Source organism: Miscanthus floridulus, chromosome 17 (genome assembly GCF_019320115.1).
Source record: "Miscanthus floridulus cultivar M001 chromosome 17, ASM1932011v1, whole genome shotgun sequence".
NCBI lineage: Eukaryota > Viridiplantae > Streptophyta > Magnoliopsida > Poales > Poaceae > Miscanthus > Miscanthus floridulus.
Genome location: NC_089596.1, coordinates 63,351,020 through 63,366,326, shown reverse-complemented (window position 1 = coordinate 63,366,326; position 15,307 = coordinate 63,351,020). Strand labels below are relative to the sequence as shown.

Sequence of the window (15,307 nt, the reverse complement as noted above, 5' to 3'; positions counted from 1 at the left end):
ATGAAATATTTATCACCGTCTACTCTCACTAACGAACGACGAAAACCGTCTGTCGAGGCGTTTTGAACCAGCGGTGATGAAGTTCGTGGGGTAGTGTTTGCTTATATATATTTTTTTTTTTGTTCCGTGCAAGCATAGCCGATTGCTCACTAGAATAATAAAGCCACATGCATATCAGTTGGCATCCTTAGCAGCCCTGAAGTGTAGGTTATTTGTTTTTCCTACGAGCATTCTTTTAGTAGTTCACATCTGTACGCGTTGAGTAGGTCCACATGAATAATATCCAACGAAAATGTGTGGTTTAGCTATCTAAGATGGAGTATTATTAGTCAAAGAAACCGATGCATGATGAGACTGCTACTCGCCTATTTCTGAAACCTTTCCACGAAGAGTCGATGAGAGCCTTGACAGACTTTTGCATGAAAAGATCTTTATTTTTCAAAGCGAAGCACCAGTTTTTACATGAACTTTATTCAGACCGACGAAGCATCCATGGTTTTGCCGATTGGTGAAAAAGACGCCCACACCACCCATAACGTAGCAAACTCGTCGATTACTGGTGATCACACTGGCACTATATATAGATATTAGTACTACTCTATATAACAACATTTTAATTTCACTGCGCCTCCAGCTCAACCGCCACCCCGCTGTTGAACGGCCTCTGGCCGTCGCAGTCGAGGTTGCTCCCGTAGCCGATGCGGAAGACATCGCAGTAGCGCTTGTAGAAGCCAATCCGGTCGGTCACCCGGGGGTCGGCCCCGTGCCCGCACTCGATCCCACCGTTGATGATGTTGGTGACCACGCCGTACCCGGGCGCGCCCCGGCCGGCCGCCCTGTCCGCGGCCGTGGGCGTCCACTGCCCCGTGATCACGGCGTGGCACGACGGCTTGTTGTCCCGCGCGGTCATCCAGAACCACAGCGCCGTCTTGAAGGATACCACGGGGTCGGTCGCGACGAGGTCCGGGTTGTTGAGGAGGTCCACGCCGATGGCTCTCCCCGCCGGGCCGTAGTTGTAGTTGCTGATGGCATGAATGAGCTCGACATCAAGAGAGTGGAATGGATGCAAACTTTGGACGATTGAAATGCATGTTTGGTTGCTTACAAGGAGATCTGGATGGGGCCGCGGCCGAAGTACTTCTTGCCGGGCGCGCACGGCCACTCCGGCCGCGGCTCGCAGTAGTCGGACGGCGGGCTACGCTCCTGCTTGAAGCAGTAGCCCCAGGCGAAGGGCCCGTCCGCCGCGGTCGGCCACCCGCCCGTGGTCTCGTGGGAGGTCTGACCCAGGAACGCCGCGACCTCCCGCTTCCGCTGCTCGTCGCCGCCCGTCGTGCCCAAGGCCGGGAACGCGGCCGCGGCGGCGAGGAACGCGTCGTAGGTGTAGAACCCACGCGCGGGGCACGCCGCGTCGTTGCGGTGGAGGAGCATCCGATCGAAGAGGTCCCTCGGCACCACGGACGCCACGCCGGGGCCCGCGGGGCCCGGGCCCGGGCGCGGGCCGCAGCCGGTGCACTGGCTCTGGCACCCGGCGCCGCAGTACTCGGAGGTGTCGCCGCAGAAGCCGAAGCGGCTGCAGCAGAGGCAGTTAAGGCACGTCGCGCCGCCGGCCTGCGACCCGCACTGCTGGCCGCTCGCGAGCGCGAGCGCCGCGGCCAGGACGCACAGGACTGCCGCCGCTGTCGTCGCCAGGCTCGGGGCGTCTCCTGATGTCGACATACTTTGGTCTTTGCTGCCGGGTAAAGCGCGGACTGCCGGCATTTTATACGCATGGATTCTTTGCGCGTATAGTTCGTGAATTTTGAGAATTTTGCTATCACATTTTCGTTTTTATTTGGCAATTAATGTTTAATCATGGACTAATTAGGCTTAAAACGTTCGTCTCATAATTTTTAATCAAATTGTGTAATTAGTTTTTTTTATCTACATTTAATGATCTATGCACGTATCACAAGATTCGATGTGATGGCTACTGTAGCAATTTTTGGAAAACTTTTTGGGAACTAAGGCGTGGTTTAGTTCACTAAAAATGTTCACCTCAAACTATCACATCGAATCTTGCGACACATGCATGGAGTATTAAATATAGACAAAAAAAAAATTGTACAGTTTAGATGAAACCGCGAGACGAATGTTTTAAGACTAATTAGTCTATGATCAGACATACGTGCTACAGTAACTAACATGCGCTAATGATGCATTACGCTTAATAAATTCGTCTCGCAGTTTTCAGACGAGCTATGTAATTAGTTTTTTATTAGCATCCAAAACCCCTTTCGATATTAAAACATCCGACGTGACACTAAAAAAATTTCATTTCACTAACTAAACAAGCACTCATCGCTGGAGCAAAGTCGCCGCACGTTGCTTCGTTGCGCTGTCCGCCTGTCCACTCCATGTCCTTGAGATGAGAGAGGAGCACGTGGAGACTTTGGCACGTTCGTTGAACATGGAACATCTCGGGCTCTTTTGCAGGGCACATACCATGTTGGGCTTGGAGGGATCATGGATCAATGTACCCTCCCAAGTTTCCAATATCCGTCACGGGCCGCGCTTATTGCTTACTCCCTCGCTGTCTCTTTTTAACTATTGTTTTCACTTTTCTTCTATGTTCTATCTACATCTATGTATACACCTACAAAATCCGTATACCTATCGTCTGCTCCCCTGCCTCCGCCCCGCCCAACAGCAAAAAAAAAAACACCCTGTATCCGTTCCTTAATTTAAAGTTGCGAACAGGGATTAGATTCGGAGTGGGCAAAAGAATAGAAAGAAATACGGGTTCTAGATATAAAGATACGAGAGAGAAAAGATGAGAGAACCTTAATAGTATTTAAAATATATTGGGGTTCCTGATACAAAATATCTTCTTTCTTAAGCTAGGCTGAATTCTTACAGTTGCACCGGCTTTGCTGTGGGCTGGACCAAGTTCATGCAAGCCTTTTTTCTTTTCTTTCGTTTTTCTCTTTTTCTATAAAAACAAAGATCTTGCAAAATTCGCTAAAAATCATAGAAAAATCATAAAAATGCCAAACAAGATTTGTTAGCATTATAAAAATGTGATCTATCTATAGATGTTATGAATCTTGTTAGATTGTGCTTTGTCTATAGCTGTGTTAAATCATCCTTACATATGTTGCATGAATATAGGTTCGGCGATGACCGAGAACGTGCTAGAGGCAGACCCGTAATACGCGGAGGTGGCCGAGAAGTACGAGGAGGATGTCCTCGTCATCGGTGTTCCAGAAACCTTCACTAACTTTTTGATGTTCGGTTCCTACCCAAGGAAGCCCCAGTGTATAACCTCTACTTTTTAGTATTATTTTTCTCCCGTTCCAACGCACGGGCATATTCCAAAACCTCCATGACTACATGCAAACATGCACACAAAAAAACCCTAGAGTCCGGACTGACTTCGTGAAATAGAAACACAACCAATACACTTTACCAAGAACGTGCCAGAGGCAGACCCGGAATATGCGGAGGTGGCCGAGAAGTACGAGGAGGATGTCCTCGTCATCGGTGTTCTAGAAACCTTCACTAACTGTTCGATGTTCGGTTCCTATCAAGGAAGCCCCGGTGCATAACCCCTACTTTTCAGTACTTTTTTCTCCTGTTCCAACGCACGGGCATATTTCAAACCTGCATGACACATGCAAACATGCATGGAAAAAAACACCCCTAGAGTCCGGATTGACTTTGTGAAATAGAAACGTCACCAATACACTTTACACCAATAACGTCAAGTACTATGGAAAAAATAAACATACTTTACACAAATGCGTAATAGGCGATGACTCTCCTGCCTTAGATTTCTTTAGTTTGGATTGGGACTTCCACCATTACCAGGTCTAATTCCAGGGTAATACCTTTTTTCATTGGATTCAATTTTATTGCTAATTAGGTTTTCAAAAAAAATATCAGCAAAGTGTATCATGTATATCATCTAAAATCATGCAGTGAGTTAATGGGTACTGAGGAAGAGGATCCATCGCCTGATGAAATATAAAATATTGGTCATAGGTGATAAAGATGATTAATTACAAAAGTATTAAAAAAAAGTAAAATCAATTTTGTTAGGCTTCTATAAACTGGATTTATATGATATAGGTGACAAAGATTATGAAACAGGCTTTATGTTTTTAGTGTAATTAAATTCGTACATTTCTTAATTAATATGTTCGTCTAAGTTGCAAGCCACGCTATGTGGGCTAAAATTTGTGATCGCCGTGCAACGCAGGGCATATATCGAGTTTCTAAAAAAACTGTCGTTTTCATCTTTAAAAAATCAAACGTACTCAACTTTGACCAAATATATATATAATATTAATATTTATGGTATATAATTAGTATTATTAGACAGATCATTTAATTTATTTTTATAATAAACTTATTTGGAGATACAAATATTGTTAATATTTTCTACAATCTTGGTCAAACTTAAGAAAACTTGATCGACACACGTCTCATAGCGACACTTAAAAAGTGATGGAGCGAGTAGTTTATAAGAAACAATGGGTTTTCTTAAAAATATAACCAGCGGGAGAACTGTCTATTATGTTAAAAATAGAAAAAAATCTAGAAAAAACGTATGAGTATAAACAATAAGAAAGACAACACAACACTCGTGCTCAAGTGCTTACACCCTCAGGGTTAGATTAGCCAAGTGTTTGGTGTCTACCGCGGTTGGCACATGTACCTTTGTTGGGTGGCGAAATCATCTTCAAATAGTCGAGGTGTCTAGCCTTGTCCAAAGAGCCGAAGGGTCTAGTGGAGCTATCTTCGGAAGGCCTGAAGGCACGAGTCCACGCAGGGGTACAAAGCCAGCCCCGAAGGTGTGTTGTGGATATGAAATCATCGGCCTCTAAGAAGTCAAATCTGACTTGGATTTATCTATGTTGAAAAGACTAAAATGCCCCTACCCAATAGGAATATGCTTAGAGTCTATCCTTAGAGTGGAGTCATTTCGTTCTTCCTGTCGTAACCTGATCACTATAAATACTGCCCCTCATGAGTAAAGGGGGAATGAATCTTCACATTATAAGCAATCACCGCACTACATTCTCGCATTCTAGTTTGGCACCAACAGTCAAGACTTTGTTTGAGGACAACCGCCGCTATCCAAAAGGGATGCTTCCTCCTTGATTTTCAGAGAGAGCACGTGATTTTGGATTCTTTGTGGTCAAAGATCTTGACGTTTCTCTCATTCTAGACTTCCCATCACACCTGCACTGCTAGAACATAGGCCCAACGTGCGACATGGAGGTTCATCTCATGATGGACCACCACCACAGCACCATGTCACTCGTTCCCCCAATTATTTGGCTTGAGATTGGCATCACCTTCCTAGGTTGCTAGATCCCCCTATCATCCCCCCTCTCTCTCTATCACTCTATCCGACTACGATAAGCTATGCGCCCATGTGGACCTATGACCGCCCTTCTAGTAGTGGGCCATGAAGCACGTCGGAGGTGGAACTTACCCTTGCGGTACTTGGGTTAGATGGTGGACGGCCGCAGAGGTTAGTGACAGGAACCCCAAATCCATTTGATCTTGTTGGGGCTAATTGGTGGCCTTGGATTTGATGTGGTAGTTCTAGAATTAAGAAATGAGTAGCTACAGTCCATGGCGGAGATAAGCCTAGGGTCACTAGGGCCATGGCCCTAGGCATTAGCCCATATTTTCTATACTATAGCAAAATGTTCTAAAGAAGCCCAATTATCTAGCAAAATTAATCGGCCTATGGAATGGTCCCAGGCATTGGGCTAGCCCAGCTCCGCTACTATTATTGATTAATGGTTGGTTATAATATGCATTGTTTAATCGGAGATTGGTTTAGATTGGTGTGCGGGATTATTAAAATGGCTTAGATCTTGTTTATGTGTCGTGATTAGCTAAGCGATGTTCCAAGTTGGGTGGATGTACTACATTAGGACTTAAATTAGTTGTTTATTATGTTTTAGTGTTAGTGATGGATCCGTTTAGCATGCTGGTTGTTTGATTCTTTTTCAACAAGGAGTTTATAATTGATAGGAAAAAATGCATTATGTTGGTGGAAGGGAGGAATTAGAACTATCATGTACATAGGCGTGATAAGGTATCACTGTGGAAGGTTGTTGTCCTTTATTCCTTTAAAGTATCATTGTCCTATTCGAGATGACACTTTGCTGCATTGGCTTTTTCCTAGGAAAGATCTAAAGAATAGCCCATGTGTTTTGGTTGATGACAAAGCATGCCTAGAGATGTTTGATGCCATTGTTACAAAGGGTGACAGAGAAATGTAAGTGGAGGCGCCATTAGTAGATATTGTCATATTGATGCTGACAATGAAGCTAGTGATTATGAGGATCAGCTGGAAGCCATGGATGATCCATAATCTGGTGAAGACTTGGTTATTGAAGAAGAATAAGAAGCCACGCACGGTGGTGGCTCTGGCTATGGGGGACCTCTCAGCGAATGGTGTTCGTCCTCAGTGCTAGGTGCTCGTCCTGGTTCCGGCCCTGCTTGCCTCCATAGCCTTGGAGTCGGTCTGGGCTTGAACTTTGTTTGGGTCTGCATCTGCTCTAGAGGCCATCGTCGACCTGCTCGATGCTGCTCTAGAGGCCATCATTGACCTGCTCAACGTTTTGCCTCTACCGAGTCGCTGGTCAAGCAACATGGGCGTTGTTAGGATGATTGGTGTCTTCGTTCGTTCTACCTCTGCAGCTTCACTTGGGGCTATAGCTCTCCTATAGTCTAGAGGCGTGTCTCCTTTGTCTCCTCCCCTCTCTGGTCTGTTTGCGCCCTCCATGGAGCTGCTTGGGCTTGACTTTGTCCCAGGCCTGAAGCTCTAAAAAGAACTTTGGAATGCTTGTCGTCAGCATGTCTCTCGACCGATTTGTGATCGGTCTTCCTTCGTTTTGGTAGCGACATTTGGTAGATGTAAGTTTAGATTATTGCCGCAGTCGGCTGGGTGCATTCTCCAAGCCACCATTGGTGGCTCTGCAGCTCATTTCAATGTTCTTCAGCTTGGCGATCGGATGTTCAAATTCGTTGTGGCCTCCAGATCCATCAGCCTTTTGTGGTCAACCTTCGCTCTTTCTCTTGTGCTGCCTATGAAGTCTTCTTTCGTCTTTGGGGAAATGGAGGTCCCAATTGGGGGCAGGAACTTGCTCTATATCTTGCTGAGGAAGAGAAAGCATGGCAACATGTTTCTTATTCTAAACCATCTTATGCTGATGTTGCCAAATCTCCTCCTCTTTCTAGAGCCAACTTAGTTCCCCTTAGTTCTGGTCGTCAGCTTGCTAGCTCTAGTTCGTCGAGTGCTCGCCGCTCTGTCTTTGATCGCTTGCTCTTCCCTCCTCGTGCTGCCCGACAACCCGTCTCTGAATGGCTGATTTCTCCTTCTCCCCACTTACTCTCGCTCTAATGCTACAGCGTTGCTGTAACACCCTGGTGTTACGATTTTTTTTTAGCGCTGTGATTTAGGCCTCAGTGAAATTTCGTGAAACAAGTTTCTCGGATTTTTAAGATTTTAAGATTGAGCTGAGGTTTAAAATGCCAGGCTTAACTAACGAATATTGAGCAAGCTCCAACTCACGAATTCACATGTCTCCCTGCCACTGCTGTCTCGGTCTATGCTCGTTTGTCTGGGCTGTCTCTATGCCGAGCCAAGCACCCGATGGACAGCGTCCTAGTCGTTTTGGCTTACTCACCACTGCCCTCTTAACCTTGCCACCGACGCGACCGCACCCTTATCGCAAGTAAATGCGTGCTGCCATGCTTGTCCCGCTAGAGCCATCGGAGGGCACTGCTCGGGTTGACCACTCCATTTCTATGTGCATCGCGCCAAGCCCTGCCTGCCTCCGTTGTCGGATACATGGCCACTGTTTCTTTGCCGCAGTCCATGTTCTGCCAAGGCCGAGCCGTCTCATCACCATCGCCACCACGGTTTCATGCTGGGCAAGTCCTGGCATCCCACGCCCTGCCCTCGTGCACTTGTCTGCCTCTGTCCCCTAGCCCCTTCTTTTTCTTTACCGCGAAGCACCTCCCCGCTGCCTCGCCAGCCTCCGCGCTTGGCTGCCTCGCGCAAGCAACCGCTCGACCCCTCTCCTTCTCCTTCTACTCGGCCACCGCCTCTACTGTGCACGCCCTTCCTCTTCCGTCCCCACAGTTCCATCGCGCATGAGCACCCTCGGTCGCTCGGGACTGTTGCCCCGTGCCTGCAGCGCGCGCCTGGGCTGCTTTGCCCCGTGGCCACCCCGACGCCATCCGCCTGGCTCGCCCTGCTGCTGCCGCCGTGAGCTCCGCCTCCACGGTACCGCTTAGCCAGGCGCGTGTTAGGTCCGCCGGGCCTAGGCGCCGGCACCTCGCCTCCCCGGTCCCCTCCGAGCCACCGTGGCCGTCTAGCATTTTGCGTGCGGCTCTGCTCCGCCGTCGTCCCGCGGCTCGCTGCTTCTCCGCGCGTTGGCGCCATTCCCGCAGCACCTCGCCTCGCATCGCCGGTACCGGCCCTCCTTGCGAGCGAGCCCCAACCCGCGCGTAGCTTCGCCGCTCTCCTAGCTCCTCCATTCGCGCTGCTGGCCGCACTACTCGTGCCGAGTCCGTGCGCAACTCCGCCGCGCACGCGAGCTGCCGACACCGGCGTCCTCTCCTTTGCCTTCCCAGCGTTCGGTGCCCCGGCGTCCGCGCCCGTGTGCCTGCGACGTCGCCCCTCTCCTTCCCCTCCGTCTTCGTTATTTTTCCGAGCCGAGCACCCGTCTAGGCGGCGTCCGCAGTCGCAGCGCCTCCCCCCCCCCCGCACTCGGCTCTCCCTTCTGTGCGCCGCGCCCCTGTCCTCGCAAAGCCACCAAGCGCCGCCGAGGCCACGCTCCCGCCCTCGTAGCCGCAGTCTCGCCGGCGTCCGCGCCACCACCACCGAGCTAAGCCGCGACGACCTCGCTGCTCTTTGCCGCACCTGCGCGCCCCTTGGACCCGCGCTGCCCTGCCATTCCAGCTCCGCACCGGGCCATAGCACTCCGCCGTCGGCTGCGCCCGGCTCCCCTTGCTGCCTCGCATGCCCTGCACTTCGGCGTGGCCACGTCCTTGCTGCCTCTGCGCGCGCAGCGCGCCTGAGCATGCCGCGGCTCCTCTGTTCTTCGCTCACCGTCATCCGCACGGTTCGCCTATTGCCCGTGGCCGGTGGTGCGCCCCTCGCCGCATCAGCACGCAACTGCGGCCGTGACGGCCACATCGCCTGCCCGCCATCACGTCCCGCGCCGGCTGGACATCGCCGGTGGCGGCTCCCCCGCGGCTTCCCAGTGCCCGCGTGTCGGCGCATCCGCCGCCGTGGAGCTCCGCTCTGCATCATCCTTGCCACGCCGTCCCGCGCCAAGTCCCTGCACGCCCATGCAGAACGCGGCTGCATCCTCGCTACCCGTGCCAGCAACGCCACTTCCCCTCCCCGCTCCTCGGCCACCGCCGTCGGGCTATCATGCGGTGCCGGCCGGTGCTCCTCTGCTTCTCTGGATGAAGGAGACGAAGGGAAGGTGAGATGGATGAAAGTCCAAGGCAAAAATTTATACGAGGTTCTATTTGCGAAATACGTGACTCACCGAAATAGTGTCGTCGTACTGCGGGTTGATTTGAGGATAACTCAAGGGCCGTTTCAAAAATATGCCACGCCACCCGCCGTGCTGGGCCGGCCTGCCGCTGCGCCTGGGCCGTGCCTGCGCCGCGCGTGGGCCAACCTGCTGGGCAGTGCTCGCCTGCCCCTGGGCCTGGTGCCAGCGCCTTGCTGGGCCGGCCTGAGGCTGTCTGGGCCACCGCACGCCGTCCGCCTGGGCCGTCCTGGCCGTTGGTCCAAGCCGTGCTGGCAGGCCGGGCCGCTTTGGGCCCAAGGTCCTGTTTCCTTCTTTTCGGTGTTTTGTTAATTTCAGCAAGCGTCTGAATACTCCGAAATTGATAATAAAATGTAGAAAAATCATAAAAATGCCAAATCAGTTTTGTTGAGTTCATAAAATCAGGACCTACTTATTAGTATATTTTGTTCACATAGTTCGATGATATTTTTGGAAGCCATATAATTAATCTAAGATATTGAATATTGCAAAATATAAACTTGTAGGAACTTTCGTGACAAATTGATAATAGTATTGGATCTGAAATCTTTACAGTAGGTCCCTAGCAATATTAGCTGCTCACCGTAATTTTTGTAGCTGTAAAATAATTAGTTGCTAGGTAAATAATAATGGCCTATTGCGAATAAAGAAACACCGTTGGTTTATATAACTAAACTAATTGTTGGGAAATAACGCCTTATCGGACAACGTGTATATGTAGCCTAAGTATGGTCGTCGTTAGAACTAGCCCGTTAGCTCGAGAGGCGTAAAGCGTATTTTACGAGTCGCGATTGCAGTTGATTAATTACATCTTTGCATTGCATCGCATGCATATCATATAGGTACGTCGATGGATCACGGAGTCGTCGGGAGTTGCTGGAGGAATGGTGCTTTTGGAGATCATGCCGCCATGATGGAAAGCTAACTTCTGATTATATTTTTCCCAGGCAAGCCCCGGTGCATAACCCCTACTTTTCTGCAGTTTAAATTATATTTGTGCATTAAGTTTTAAGGAGTTGAATGAAACCCACTTGCATATATATATATATATCTTTATTCTATGAGTCTTACTAGTATGACAGGATCGTGTAGAATGCTATGCTACAGGACTTCGATAGAAGTCGAGTGATTGTCTGTCACTCGCGAGAGATAGGAAATATATTACTGAATGATTATCACTTGGAAAATATAAATGGTGGAAAGGAAAATGGTGACCGGGCAGGGATATGGTTTGGGTATTGGTGGGTGTAAGAAGTTGTGTCGCCACGGAGGCGGGTCATAGCTTGGTTACACCGTTTCTCCCTATCTGGTCGATTAAGGACCGATCGTGCATATGACTCTAGGCAGGTCACAGACTTATTATCCCGAGCACATACTTGTGTATGGGCGCTTGGAAGACTTGTTGCTCTCTTGTCGTGGATCCGGCTCTTTCCAGACCGACTGTCAGGGTTTTATTTTGGTGGAGGAGGTCCTTGCACCGCACTGAGTCCGGGACTCAGGGGCGGGGGCTTGGAGTCCTAGTTTGGACGGGGACCTAGACACCCGGGATAGGAGAGTGATGGGTCAGTCCTGCTGGTGCCCGGGGTACAAGCGGGGCGTGTGTTTTCGGGGTACCCAGCTGGGGGCATTGATTCGCGAATCGCCGGGCTATCCGGTACGACTTGTCTACGGTTTAGCATCGTAGTAAGAACTGAAAGATGGAAGATGGACAAAGGAAATCTGATTGCTTACCACCTGCTTGAAAGTAGCACAGGTGCTTACATAGAATGGTTAGTTAAGGAACCAATGCGGCTATTAATAAAAATCAAATATAAGGACGCACGCTTAGTAATGCTTTCTGCAAATGAAACCCACAAACCAGATAGCCTTGCATATCCTTGGAGTCTTTTCTTTTCTCCTATCGGGTAAGTCTTGCTGAGTACAATTGAGTACTCAGGGTTTTACTTCCCCTGTTGCAGGTGACAGGTGGACGCTTGAGCTGACCTTTGTGTGTGGATTCCTCCTGGTGGGCTCAGAGAGGATTTCCTTTACGCTGCGATCGTAGTTGTTATTTATAACTCTCACCAAATACTTTTATAAATAAAAGTTTCATAATCTGTTGCCATAGTCTATATATATCAATACTTCACCATGTCATTAATAGATGTTTATTTCCGCTGTAACTCTGTTCACATGTTTCTATTCCGCTGTTCAATTAAATTATTTATAACTCTGATAACATGATTTCATTCCGCTGTTATATTAATAAATATTATACTCTGATGTTGTATTAAAAGTGATGTAAGAAATGGTTACGAATGATGTAAGCTTTATTCTCTCATTTGTGATTCTGGTGGCAAAAATGTGGATTTTCGGGTTCTCCCCTGGGGTGTGTCCGACGGAACCGAGTAATCTAGTGTTCTCCCCTGAGTGCTTAGTGTCTAACGAAAGACAAGCACTCCTGTGAGGCATTAAATTAGGCGGTTCTGCCACAGGTGGTATCAGAGCATAAATGAGGAAATAAAGCTTCGAAAACCTTTTCTAAACTAAAAATTGGACAACCCATTGTTGCAAAAAGTTAGGGCGTTTGTATACGAAGTTATATAAGTAGCCCTATTACTATGGTTATGTATCCAGGATAGATGGCACTTTGCTGACTTAGATAGGATTAATCAAGTTTCTGCAGGTACACTGACTCGAGCATAGTTCGATAGTATCGACTAGTTACAGGGAGAGAACGATGTGCCAAAATTCTGAGAACGGTTGCCCTATATATGGCAACAGTGAAAGGACGTATAGGACGTGCATTCATACATATCCTGCCTGTGCATTATAGTACTTGTATTACTTGCAGATACGCTATCCATAGGTGTCATGCGTGTCGTATTGTGCACGTCTGACTCGTTCCTGTCCGATAGTTAGGTCTGCACTATGGCTTCGTGTTTCGCGTTCGCCCGTGGTTCACGCCGGTCGTGACCCACGTCTCCCCATACCCCTTTCTGCGCTCTTGTCGGACCCTTGCCCTACAGTCGTACTAGTCAGTAATGGCATCGCATGTCGCTCGCCTCAAACTCATGGAATTTGGTTGATCTGCCGTAGTGATCTCGCGCGGGAACCCTGGTGAACCACGCCAGGACCACCGAACGCTCCGCCTTTATAAGTAGAGCCTGGCCTAGCCATTGGTACCACCACTCGGCGCACTTTAGCTCGCTTAGCTTTTCCTTGGAGCCAGCTTTTCGCTCAGCCTTCCTTGCAACCACCGCTAAAGATGGCAGGAGCCTGGGTTAGTACCTATTGCCTGAACATTGAGGGTTTTCCCAGAATCTTGCATGCCACCCTGCAAAAGCTCGGAGTCAATGATCGCCCCGAGTATGAGGGCCGTGAGTATGAGGAGCATGGCACTGAGCGGTGTGAGGTTACTGTCTACATCGGGAAGAGTGAAGAGTTCCCTGACCTCACTGAAGCCTGGAGTGTGACCGCAACCGGGTTTCGCTTTGTCGACACCTACCAGGTTGTGGCCCGCAAAGCCTTGCGGTACCTCTGCCATATCTATGAGGAGCCCATTGCACGTACCCCCATGCGGTTCTTTCCTCCTTTGGACAAGAATCGGCGGGCATGGAGGGCCCGCATGGAGGCTTTGCAAGGACGAGATGTGCAAGAGGACAGTCCCACCATGGTGCACTTGACCACGTACCTTCTCACTCTGGATGAGCAGTACGACCGTCAAGCCTTGGAGCTGAGGGCGTGCCTTCAGCGCACCGAGGAAGCCAAGATCTTCAACCGGATGCTCCAGGTGCAGCTCGCCGAAGCGCATGCCAGCGCTGCAACTGCTGAGAGCCGAGAGGCTGCCATGGAGGAAGTTCTAAAGGAGGCCGAAGACCGGCATGTTCATCAGCTGTGGGTGGCCTATCTTGTCACCAGGGCTAAGCGGAGGACGCTGGCTGCTGAAAGGCAGGATGCCCCGATCTTGGAAGGGATCCCTATCCACCCGCCAGAAAGAAGAAGAACTGGTGTTATAGCACCGCCCGCACCTCCACCCTCGAAAGTGTTAGATGAAGAGCCCTTGGTTCCTCTCACTCAGCCGTTGCCCCATGAGGATGTAGACTAGTTGCCTTGGGACGTTGTGCCCGTAGTAGTAGTGTTTTTCGTTGCTGTCCCCCTGTATTTTACTCTTGCCGTTGTTGTCGTCCGTAGTTGTTGAGATCGTCCGACCGTAGGTGAATGCTATGCCGTGAACGTGAGCCTGAATGCCTGTACGTTGTACCCGCATAAGATCGTTGGAACGTGCATTTTAATTATTTCGCTGTGTTTATTGCGTTCGTTTACTTTAAAGCCTCGTTAGACGTGCTCCAAGTTTTCAAGGGCGATATTAAGCGGGTTACAAGAGAAGTTGCCATTCCGATACCAGCAGATCAGCCGTGATTGGGTGTTATTAGACACTGTATCGACTAATTGTGGATGTTCCAACAGAACACTTGAATTTTTTTTAAAACAAATCCATCGTTGGATTTGAACTCCTTGTCCCTTGTTGTGAAGGGAACTTTTGTTGTTTGAAATTTTCCCTTGCGATACCCCTTACTCTGTGGTCTATGACCCCACTGCCTTCATGGCGTGTAAGTTGGTGATAGTTGCCTGGTTAAAAGCTTATGGTACCACGACGAAACCGAGGGCTCCCTATGGAACAGCTGCCACCTGTGACGCTGCTCGGCACGCGCTGGTATCGAGGTTGTTAACCAAGTACCTTTACTAAGTTACACCGCCGTACCGTTTTGTTTAAAAGTTTTCTCCTTGAAAATGTTCAGGTGTTCAAACGGGAAATCCATAATAGGGATGCAAAAGTGTCTTTCAAGGTAAACAGGAGATGGTTTGGAGAAAGGAAGTATGACATGATCTGGGTTTATAGAAAAGACGGATGTGGTCGAGGAAGGTCAGCAGTGGATAGTCGGGAGTAGTTGCAAAAGTCTGAGTGGACGTCTTGTCCAAAGCCTTGTGCTTAGTTGACATCTACGCATGTTGGATCATTTCGCTGCGTGCCCTACGAACGCCGTCTGTGTTGGGCCCTTTAGCTTCCCATTCTCGCGTGGCCGCAGCATTGTGCCGCACTCGGTGTCCTTGTGCACTGTGCGCTTTTCCTTTTCCTGGCGTCCGGTCGGCTCTCTACCCCGCACCGTTGTTCCCCGTACCGGACCCCCCCCCATTTCCCCTTCCTTTCGTTCTTCTTTTTGTGGACACGACCGCCTGCACGCCTGCCTCGTCGAGCGGACCTCCTCTCTTCTTCTTTATTTCCCCCTCCGTCGCTCACGCAGGGAGCGCAACATGTCCAATCTTATCTCCACTCCGGTGTGTTGCTCCCCACCTCCATTCTCCACTATAAGTAACCCTTGGTCCTTGCTTTTCTCCTTCATCCCCATTTCCCCTCACCTTTGGAGCAGAACTATGAAATCCAGTCAATGTTGTGAAGCTATGTTCATCTGTCTGAGGTGATGGTATGATCAAAGAAGAAGGAAGGATCCGGTTCGTCGAAGAAGTTCAAGTTCCCTTTTGGGTAGTCAATCTTAGGGTTCACGATGTTTTACTTCTCAGTCGACTGTTTCTGGATTTGTTGGTGCTACGCCATGTTTTGGATAATCATTATCTTGTTGTTTCTCCATTGTCCTCGTCTATCTCGACTTCTGGAGTAGGACTCGGTTGTACCAAGTTGCTCTTAACCATGTATCCCTAGATCCCCGTGTGGTTTAGTATTCGAAGTCGTG

General features: G+C 49.3%; 1 protein-coding gene across 1 annotated transcript; it reads right to left on the bottom strand.

Moving 5' to 3' along the window:
* Nucleotides 1–450: 450 nt before the first annotated feature.
* On the bottom strand, nucleotides 451–1,716 carry LOC136517217 (chitinase 2-like). The gene is made up of 2 exons (XM_066510746.1): nucleotides 1,106–1,716; nucleotides 451–1,022 (listed from the first exon to the last, which is right to left on the bottom strand). The coding sequence occupies exons 1-2, from the start codon at nucleotides 1,714–1,716 to the stop codon at nucleotides 620–622; spliced, it is 1,014 nt and encodes a 337-aa protein (XP_066366843.1). The 3' UTR covers nucleotides 451–619.
* Nucleotides 1,717–15,307: the final 13,591 nt, after the last annotated feature.

Bases quoted from the DNA above. Each gene is read 5' to 3' on its own strand.
- LOC136517217 (XM_066510746.1), bottom strand. From the start codon at position 1,716: ATGTCGACATCAGGAGACGCCCCGAGCCTGGCGACGACAGCGGCGGCA. The intron at 1,023-1,105 runs GTAAGCAACCAA...TCATGCCATCAG, and splicing joins GGCCCCATCCAGATCTCCTT to CAACTACAACTACGGCCCGG.